This window comes from Octopus bimaculoides, chromosome 14, assembly GCF_001194135.2.
Source record: "Octopus bimaculoides isolate UCB-OBI-ISO-001 chromosome 14, ASM119413v2, whole genome shotgun sequence".
NCBI lineage: Eukaryota > Metazoa > Mollusca > Cephalopoda > Octopoda > Octopodidae > Octopus > Octopus bimaculoides.
The window spans coordinates 54,937,912-54,949,000 of record NC_068994.1 but is presented as its reverse complement, the minus strand read 5'-3'; the positions used below and the strand labels follow the sequence as shown (position 1 = coordinate 54,949,000).

Here is an 11,089-nt window from a genome sequence, read left to right as displayed (position 1 = left end):
TGTGTGTGTGTGTGTGTGTGTGTGTGTGTGTGTGTGTGTGTGTGTGTGTATCTTCTTGTCTTGGCATTGTGTGATAGTTGTGAGTGAGTGTCATTGTCATTCATTTCCAATCTTCCATGGAAACATGTCTGGTCATGGAGAAATATAACCTTACTTGTAAAAAGATGTTGGTTGGTGACAGGAAGAGTATCCGACCACAGAAAATCTACCTCAGTAAACTTCGTCTGATCCATGCAAGCATGGAAAAGTGGAAACATGTCTAGTCATGAAAAAAATGTTATCTTGCTTGTACACAGGTAGGATTTTTTTCCACTCCAAAATACCTGTGATATCTTTCCTCTTCAAACATTTGACTTGATCCTCTTCCTAACTAAAAGATCAATTTTACCATAAAATAATTGTGTAGCCATGTTCTTAATCTTTTTCTTTTCTTTTTTGTTCTTGATCTTGTTTTTCTTTTAGGTTCAGCTCTTTCACATGAGGCTTTCCCAACTATTTACCCAAATCAAGACGGGATCATTGTTAATACGAAAATGATAGCAAAAGAGATTGCAGAACGTCTCACCACACTAAAACGGAACTCACTTACAAGGAGGCCTACTTTGCATCGAAGGGTAAACATCTGATGTCTTTATATTTCTTTTCAAATAGGCACAAGTGTCACACAATAGGCACAGGTATTGCTTAACAGGCACGGGTGTCTCTTAACAGGCACAGGTGTCACTTAATAGGCACAGGTGTCACTAAATAGGCACAGGTGTCACTTAATAGGCACAGGTGTCACTTAATAGGCACAAGTGTCACTTAATAGGCACAGGTGTCACTTAAGAGGCACAGGTGTTGCTTAGTAGGCACAGGTGTGGATGGGTGGTTAAGGAGTTTGTTTCTCAACCACATGGATTTGAGCTCAGTCCCACTGCATGGTACCTTGGACAAGTGTCTTCTACTGTGACCCCAGGCCAACCAAAGCCTTGTGAGTGGATTTCATAGATGGAAACTCAAAGAAGCTTGTTGTTTGTGTATGTATGTACATGTGTGTGTAAATATGTCAATGTGTGGATGTATAGACACCATTTCGAGCGTGGCCGTTTTCGTGCGGGTGACACGTAAAAGCACCCACTACACTCTCTGAGTGGTTGGCGTTAGGAAGGGCATCCAGCTGTAGAAACTCTGCCAAATTAGACTGGAGCCTGGTGTTGCCATCCGGTTTCACCAGTCCTCAGTCAAATCGTCCAACCCATGCTAGCATGGAAAGCGGACGTTAAACGACGACGATGATGATGATGATGATGATATGTATATGTATCCTTATACTGACATCATGTGATGGTTGTAAATGAGTATCACCACCATACAAGGGATGTCATTTGTTTCTGGCCCTCCATGTCCACTCCAATGCACCCCACCTCATATTTATCCTTCTCATGTTAATTAAGTAAATATTAGAGTATCTGGATTAATAAATAGTCAATTAAAAGACATGTCAAGCCAAGTGAAATTACAGTTGTGGTTGATGCCGGGGTCATGTAAAAAATCACCCATTACACTCTTGGAGTGGTTGGCATTAGGAAGGGTATCCAGCTGTAGAAACCATGTCAAATCAGACTAGGACATGTTGCAGCTCTCCAGCTTACCAATTTCAGTCAAATCGTCCAACCCATGCCAGCATGGAAAGCAGATGCTAAATGATGATGATGATGATGACACAAGTTTAATATTGTACTGTGCAAGGTACCTGTAAACTATTCTGGTGTCTGCTGGAATCTGAAGTTTCTGCTCTTAAATAAGTATAGATTATAAGAGGTTCCAAACCATTAGTGACTGGGAAGTTGGTGTTGTATTTTGAAACCGGTTTTAAGACACCTGATGTATGTTTTTGTTTTTATTTTATTTGTTTATCTTTTTACAGGAGACAAAGATCTATAATTGTGCCTTAGAACTACCGATCTGTCAGGTGGGCTTAACTGAAGCTGAAGAAACCCACCAGAAGTTAATAGTAATCACTCTACACCAAGAACAGTCGGAGTTTGTAAGTTGCTCAGTTTATCATTTCAGCCTCTCTGTATTTATGAAGTTATGACAATAGGTGTTCAAGATGAACATCAACCAGGGCTTATAGGATGAGAATGCTGTCAGGTACATTTGTACCTGGCTTTGAGAATTTGCCACCACCGTCTTTGTCTTCTTTCCTCTTACTCCCACCCACTCTTTTATAATGCTGAGTAGTTATGTAGTTCCTCTGTTGTAAGACACCTGTGCCTGTCCCTCTATCAGTGGTGGGAAACTCTCAAGAGAGCTGAACAGCAGAAGGTTTTCAGACAAGAAACCCCATTCAGGCAGGTGTTTTGGCCCTTAGCTTCTTATACTCCAAGCTGCATCAAGGTCATGATTCTTGGGTGCCCTTGTGCATTTAAACTGCTTGGAGATTTCATCTAATTGTCCCTCCTCTCCTTTGACTCGGCTTAATTTTGGTTGTCTGACGTCACGTAAAAAGCACCTTTCGAGTGTTGTGCTTCATGGAGGCAATGACAGATAACCGGGACCTTTGGCAGTATGCTGTATTTGAAAAGAAGACCCATCAGGCCAAATAAAATTGTAGTTGTGGCAGATACTGGTGTCATGCAAGTGGCACCTGTGCCAGACACACATAAAAGCACCCATTACACTCATGGAGTGGTTGGCTTTAGGAAGGGCATCCAGCTGTAGGAAACCATGCCAAATCAGACTGGAGTCTGGTGTAGCTTTCCTGCTTACCAGCCCTGGTCAAACTGTCCAACCCATGCCAGCATAGAAAAGTGGATGTTAAAATGATGATATGTATTGATGTAAAATTGATATCAATTTATTTTTTATAGGGACGCACTCTGCAGAATTGGCTGGAGAAAGAAGGTTTAGAAGTATGGCTTAGCACTGAACTTGACTCCAGTAGATGCTGCCAACAAAACGGTAAGTATCTATTTAATGGTTAAATTTCTTCAGGGTGAGCTTTTCCAATTATTTTCATCTTTTAGTTTGCTGGAATAAACACTTTCAATATTTAAACCCTTTTGTTATCATGTCTGTTTTGAAATATTCTACTTTTATAGCAGTGACTTGATCAATTCCTAGCAATATCTGAAGAAGGAATTTTTATATTCCGAAATATTTTATCAGACTACGAATAATTAAATTATAACAATTATTATGGTCCACTCTACATTGTTGTGCCATTCAAGACGTGTTATATTACACTACTTTTGTTTCAACTAATTTTTAAAAATAATTTTGTCATTGATGGTTTGTTGCTGACTTAATGTGGCAGTCCCAGGAAAAGGAAGAATGCTACTGTTATTTAGCCCCAGGAAACATCATTTCCAGTTGGCTGTGTAACACAAGCATTCTGTGTCCTCAAGTTTTCAAACAAAGGAGATAAGCACTGTGAAAACTTAAGGACACAGAGCGCTTGTGTCACATGGCCAACTGGAAACGGTGTTTCCTGGGGCTAAATAACAGTAGCATTCTTCCCTTTCATGGGACCGCCACATTAAGTTGGCAACAAACCATCAATTTATCGTGCTGCTACTGTATAAATCTCTCTGAGAGATTTAGAAATACAGTTTTTCTAATTTTGTAATTATAAAGCTGGTGCTTAGAACAAATTATCTTGGACTTTTGTTGAAAGGTTTCAATTTAGATCACTTTAACCCTTTTGTTACCATATCTGTGTTGAAACACACTGCCTTAGTTTCAGTTAATTTTCAAAATAATAAACAAGTTACTAAAATCATGTCATAAAGTAACATGAAATTTTTGGTGGAAGTTTTTAATTTAGAATACTTTAAAACAAGAAGATTTTGTCATAGAATCTGAGATAGTTTCAGGTAGGTTGGTATCAGAGAAGCACTAAATGTTATTCAGCTTCATTTGTCTAGGTATTCAGTTCAGATCCTGCTGTAGTTGTCTTTGACATTCTTCCTCTCCCAAAGGAACAATAAAATAAGTACCAGTTATATACATGTATTTCAACTGAACATATCTGACCATTTACCAAAAAATAGATCTTGTACGTGTATATGTTAGGCTAAAGTGTTGAATAATGACAAAGTTGGTTAATTTTTCTTTCATTCTTTTTCCTGTTTCGTTCTCTCCTTCTTTAACTCTTTCATTCTTTGTAGGTTCCACTCCGATCGAAGATCTCCGCAAGTTCCAAGAAAAGGCAGATGAAGCTGCTGCCATCATATTTGTCCTGTCTGATTCTTACGCTACAAGCAGGACGTGTATGCAACAAGTAAGCAAACTGTTTTTGTTTTCCTGATATTAAGTTTAAAGACCATTTTGGGTTCTGTCCCACTGCACAGCACCTTGGGCAAATGTTTCCTACTAAACGACAATGATGATGATTATGATGATGGATTTAATTAAAAATAAACCACATGGTTTTAGGTCCTAAACACTGATAACATACTGCTAAGTGATGAATCCAGATATGACCACCACTAGAAATGCTGCTCATTTGCTTCATTCAAAGTCAGTGAAGGAGCTTGAATATAGTTGCTAGATGAGCTAGAAATAGTAGCCAGATCTCTCTCAAATGAGGGAGAAATTGGATAATGTAGTTCTTAATATACAGAAAGATGAGGTAGTCATTTCTGGACTGCCTTTGATAAATAAGCTTTCTTATCAGGGACAGCCTGGGGCTAAACAGCAACAAATCTATAATCTTGTTTTTGTGTCATTGGGTAGCCATGGCAGACCTTGATTTGGCACCGTACAGATCTGTGTGATGCCAAGTAGAACTGAAGAAAGCTATGAGCTATTCCCAAACTGACATCCAGCACCCGTAGCTTACTAAATAACCATTTCACTCCCTTCTCTAAGAGAGATCTTTCTTTTTTTTTTACAGGCATTCTACTGTGAAAATCGTAAATGGATGCTTGCCCTGAAATATGAGAACTTTGAAATGCCTTCCTGGATGTGTATGCTTATTGGGATGTTACCTTTCAGGGTAAGTACTTACGCTTCTTCTTTCATGGTTTTATTTCTATGCTCTTCTGCAGGTACAGGTGATGGCTATGTGGTAAGAAGCTGCTTTCCAACCACATGGGCTTCAGTTCAATTCCACTGTGTGGCATCCTGGGCAAGTGTCTTCCACCATAGCTCCAGGCTGACCAAAGCCTTGTGAGTGGATTTTGGTCGATGGAAACTGAAAGAAGCCTGTCGTCGTGTGCATGTGTTACTGTCTCCTTGTTTGACATTGTGTGTTTAGGAAAACCATCTAGCTGTAGAAACATTTCCAGATCAGATTGGTGCAGCTACTGGCTCTCCAGACCTCAGTCAAACCGTCCAACCCATGCCAGCATGGAAAACGGACGTGAAACGATGATGATGATATATATATATACATATATAATATACACACATATACACACACAGACACGTACACCCATGATGGACTCTTCCATCGAAGATGACGTATGAGCGTTCAGCTTTTGCCGAACGACCAGCACAAACGGTTCGTTTATTGCGGTCCAATGCAAGTGGTGCGCATTAGCTCGCTCTCTCCATCAAATCAATGTTGCCTGAACAGGTTCATGGTCTAACGTGCATCAGGTGTCGAAATGATCACAGAGCAATGTGAGATGAAGTGTTTTGCTCAAGAACACAACCCACTCACCCAGTCTAGAAATTGAAACAGCGATCGCTAGATCGTGAGCGCAACACCCTAACCACTAGGCCATGTGCCCCCTCCTCTCTCTCTCGCTCACACACAGATTCACATATTTCCAAATATTATTATTTGTTATGTTAGAAGGAAGGCGCTGTTGCCATGGCTTTCTCAGTTTCTGCGAGACATTTGCGATTAATGTGGTTGATTTTGCTTTGTTTTGCCTGACTGACCAAACCTTGTTCCTCTTTTTCGCTTCATGGTCGAGTGGTTTACGGTAAGATGGCGCAGACAAAAACTAGAAGAAAAGAATACAGAGACAAACAACTTCTTGGTTTCCTGCAAGTCATTTTACGTTTTCCTTTGTTTCAGGATGTTTGGCAGTCGGATTTCAAAGAACAGATGATGAAGTGGATACATAAAATTCTTAATCCTCAGACAAGAGTTTCCGTTGATCCGGAAGGAGTCTGCGAAGCCAAAATCAAAAGTATTGTAAGTAAAGAAAACTAAGCGAGATAACTCTTGTAAAGTTCCTTTTTTTTTTCTCCCTTAGCTTACTCATTTACTTCCCTTTGGTTCTAATATTATTTTAGAATTCTCTCTACCCATACTTCCAAACCAACTAACGATGAAAGGTATTCCAGCGGTGGTCATCCTGTCGTTTTGAGGCTATGAAAAATTTCATTATGCGACATGTCTTTTCTTTCTGCTATTTCTAGCAGCACAAATATTCACGTATAGCCACTGTCCTTATTGGAACGTTAAATTCTAAAATTAATTAATTTCTGATTCCGTTCACATCGTTTTAAAATTTGGAGAACCACTGTACTAAATAATCCCTAATTGTCAGCTTATAATGTCAATATGCCCCGCCGCCCTACTTCTGTTGTCATAAAGACTCCCTTCGACCATGAATGACCATGGGATTGCACCTAGAAAGTTACCCTCCCAGGCACAAGTCTGGGCAAGGTTGTTTATGGAAGACCAGCAGTTGCTCATGCATACCAGTGACGTCACAACTCATTTCTACAGCTGAGTAAACGTGGTCGACGCCAGCCCCCTCTGGCCCCCGTGCTGTGCACATAAAAAAGCACTCACTACACTCATGGAGTGGTTGGCGTTAGGAAGGGCATCCAGCTGTAGATACACTGCCAAATCAGATTGGAGCCTGATGCAGCCTCCTGGCTTCCCAGACCCCAATCGAACCGTCCAACCCATGCCAGCATGGAAAACGGACGTTAAATGAAGATGATGATGAGTGAATCGTTGTTATATGACTTAATTGTTTTTATGGAGATGTTTTAGGTGCAGACCTGGTTGTGTGATTAAGAAGATTACTTCCCTAACCCACTGCCCAGTTAGCCATCACCCCTTCCTTCCTTAGTCATCTGTCACCCCTTCCTTTCTCATTCATATGTTGTGATGGAGAAAATCACAAGAGTATTATTATAGTAGATGGTTTTATTCTTCTATTTAGATTCGAGAACTGAAAACGTCTTTTATGTTGGAAAGATGTATTTATATTCTTGGCAAGACTGAATTGACTGAATTTGACAGAAATATTTGTATGTAAGTATTTCATCAACTTTATGAGTACATTTGGTAGGTGGAAACTGAAAGAAGCCTCTCATATATATATATGAAAATTAAGAAAATGGAGATATGGTATTTAAGAAAAATTTCTTATTTGTAAAAATGCAACATATTCTCTAACAAATTCTCTGCTGAGATGATTCGAAAACACAACAACTAAGAACCTAACAGTATATCTTTTCTACCCCTCTGAAGAGATTTTGCCTAATATAATGATTTAATAATTGCTATTTTAATCTTTAGGCTTAATTGAAACAGCTGTAAGAGAATATGCTGGATTTTTGTAGATAATAAATTTTTATTACTTCAGGAAATTGAACCCACAATCTAGAGATCATGATGTGCAACAGCCTAACCACTAAATGAATGATAAGAGAAAATTAACTGTGAAATCCCAACTGCTTCTGTTGCTTGTCCTACAATCTCCTTTCTTTCTTTCTTTATTCTATTCCAGGGCAATTGGTAAAGGTCTTGCTTCAGTTCCAAACATCCATCTTGTTTCTTCTGGCTGCTATGGTGCTAGTCAAGTCATCTGCCAAAGCTACCTTGATTCTTTGTCAGACATTCCTGGTCCAAAAGCTCATGATCCTGTCTTACATATTCTTCCAAAGACTGACAAAGAGGTAGGAATCAGGCTTCTTTTATGGTTTTGATTGGTTTTTGTTGTTCTTTTTTGTTTACTTCTTTCTCCCTGTTTCACTTGTAACAACTTTTCTTGGCGACCCCACTCATGCTGCGTCCAGTACATTCTGTAAAGTGGTTGACATTAGAAAGGACATTCAGCTGCAGAAACCGTTTCAAAGCAGTAATTGGAGCTTGGTGCTGCCCTCTGGCTCATCACATCCTGTAGAGTCATCTGACCCATGCCAGCATAGAAGATGGACGTTAAATGATGATGATGATAGAAGTTGCTTCGGTTACAATAAATGTCGTGGCTGACGAGAGATGTGTTTGGTGATAAAAGTAACAAAAGAGGATCCAACAGTAAAAGACTACCTGTGACTTAGCAGTTCAGCAAAAGAAACTTATAGAATAAGTACCGGGGTCAATTCATTTGATTAAAAAATTCTCCAAGGTGTTGCCCCAGCATGGCCACAGTCTAATGACTGACACAAGTAAAAGAAAAATAAAAGGTAACAAAAACAAGGAAATTAATAAAAAATGGAAGGGCCAAGTTGCAGCAAAGATGATGCCCACCCTGCAGGAGGATTGTAAACTTTGAATAAAAACTAAGACTGAGGAGAAGAAACATTTTCGTTTGTGCATACAACATCATCATCATTGTTTAACGTCTGCTTTCCATGCTGGCATGGGTTGGATGGTTTGACTGAGGACTGGTGAGCCAGAAGGCTGCACCAGGCTCCAATCTGATTTGGCAGAGTTTCTACAGCTGGATGCCCTTCCTAATGCCAACCACTCTGAGAGTGTAGTGGATGCTTTTACGTGCCACCGGCACAAGGGCCAATCAGGCAGTTCTGGCAACGACCACGCTCAAAAGGTGTTTTTTACGTGCTAGCTGCACGGGAGCTAGTCCGGCAGCACTGGCAACGACCACACTCGAATGTTGTTTTTCATGTGCCGGTAAAGCAATTTCAGGCCTTGTGCCTATAGTAGAAAAGATTATTATTATTATGGTGGCGAGCTGGCAAAATTGTTACCATGCCAGGCAAAATGCTTAGCAGCATTTCATCTGTCTTTACATTCAGAGTTCAAATTCCACCAAGGTTGACTTTGCCTTTCATCCTTTTTGGTTGATAAAATAAGTACCAGTTAAACACTGAGGTCGATGTAATTGACTTACCCCTTCCCCAATCTTGCTGGCCTTGTGCCAAAATTTGAAATCATTTTTTTTTAAACCTCTATGTGCACCATAACATTACCTGTATGACAGATTAGGGACCATTGATATAATAGAAATAAACAACAAATTATTCAGGTTAAAGTCCTACCTTTGTACACCTTTAATTAAGTTATTGTCTTGAAAAATGTTTGTACATAGAAGGCCCCATTTGACTGTAATATCTTTATGCTTGTGTTTTTAGAACCAAAATCATCGTATGAAACAGAATCCTGACGGTACCTTCCCTCCTCTAGAATTTGGCAAAACATTTTTTTATGGTGACAATACCTGGCAGCGTGATACCATGATGTCGCATGCTTTTGAACTTTGTATCCTCTTTGAAGGTTTGTCTTAGATTTTGAATCCTAACTGTCTATTTAATTAAGAAGTTTATCACTTTTTAAGCTGTTAACTTCCATCTTTTAGAAACGAAAATATTTTAACCTTTCTGATACCAATCTGTGACGGCCCCTGATTCTATGGGAATTTTGTGTCTTCCGGGGTTATTGCCAAAGGAAATTGCACTTGCTAAAGCATACTGAACAGTCAAGTTGAAAATAGCAACCGAATTTCTCTCAAACCCTAACCTATTGCCAAAAAACAAAAGGGACATAAAGCTGTGTAGTCCAAGATACATTTATGTCTTGGACCATATTAGATATTAATGTTTTATGAAAAACTAATAAAGACAGGAAGGTCATTACTGGAAAGCTTTTAGTCAAAGGCCTCCCGGCTCATTGATGACTTCAGCCTAAAACACACTCAAACCAGCACTCCGTCAGTCAGGGTGACTGGTGTTTCAGTTAAGCCAATCAATGGAACAGCTTGCTCATGGAATTAATGTGCAAGTGGCTGAGCACTCCACAGACATATGTACCCTTAATGTAGTTCTCAAGGAGATTCAGCCTGACACAGAACGTGACAAGACTGACCCTTTGAAATACTGAAGCAACATGGAATAAAGTGTCTTGCTCAAGGACACAACACACCTCTGGAAATTGAACTCACGACCTTATGATTATGAGCCAAATATACTACCCACTTGACCACTTGCCTTCACATAGACACACACACACATGTGTACACAAACGCACACACAAGCATGCACATATTAGCACGTACACATAAATACACACACATACACATGCGTACACATACACACACACACATACTATCATGTACCCACAAGCACACACATACATACACACACACACATGCATATGCGTACACAAACACACACGTACTATCACGTACACATAAGCACACATACACACAAGCATACACACACATTCATAAAGCCATGTTTGTTGAGAATTCCTCCTGCATTGTATGACAACATCGTTTGCAATTTTTCTTCTTCTCCCCTCTGACAGGTAGCAGCGATGTCTCCTACATAACCCAGCAGTTTGTATGGAACGAACACATTGTTATTCCAGTGAACTGCTATAGAAATAAAGAAATGTTGCTGGAGAAAATATTTGAGGTGAGATTATTTTCTAATCAGAGGGATTCCGGTTTATTTATTTTATCATTTTGTTGTCTTGGTTTTTGATAAAATTGTGTCACATTTTACTCACTGCTGTACATTCACACACTCATAGTAAGGCAGATAAGGACCAGGATGTGTGTGTGTGTGTGGATAAGTAGATATATGAGAGAGCGCTTGGCTGTGAGTAAATAAATGCATAGGGTAGGCAGCAGTAGGAATTAATAAGGAAATTTGTCAACAAGAGAGCTTATCACTGTTGAGATAATATGCAAAAATACTTCAACAACAGAATATTTACACACACACACACACACACACACACACACACACACACACATACATACACATGCATAGTTATGTGTATGTATATATAAATATACACACACACACACACACACACACATATATATATGTATTATGTATGTATGTATGTATGTATATATATAAGGAGGGTGTGTGTGTGTGGAAGGGTATGTAAAAGTGTATCTTTCACAATAAATAATGAAATGAATTGAATAAACAT

General features: G+C 39.4%; 1 protein-coding gene across 2 annotated transcripts in view; it reads left to right on the top strand.

Moving 5' to 3' along the window:
- The window catches only part of LOC106872313 (uncharacterized), a 43,368-nt gene that overhangs the window by 22,957 nt on the left and 9,322 nt on the right, over positions 1–11,089 (top strand). For both annotated transcript variants that reach the window (XM_014919255.2, XM_014919254.2), the window contains exons 9-18: positions 463–614; positions 1,910–2,029; positions 2,856–2,946; positions 4,155–4,267; positions 4,883–4,984; positions 6,017–6,136; positions 7,122–7,213; positions 7,692–7,860; positions 9,280–9,421; positions 10,451–10,560. In XM_014919255.2, the coding sequence (XP_014774741.1) occupies positions 463–614; positions 1,910–2,029; positions 2,856–2,946; positions 4,155–4,267; positions 4,883–4,984; positions 6,017–6,136; positions 7,122–7,213; positions 7,692–7,860; positions 9,280–9,421; positions 10,451–10,560 (1,211 nt within the window). The remainder of the gene's footprint in view (positions 1–462; positions 615–1,909; positions 2,030–2,855; positions 2,947–4,154; positions 4,268–4,882; positions 4,985–6,016; positions 6,137–7,121; positions 7,214–7,691; positions 7,861–9,279; positions 9,422–10,450; positions 10,561–11,089) is intronic.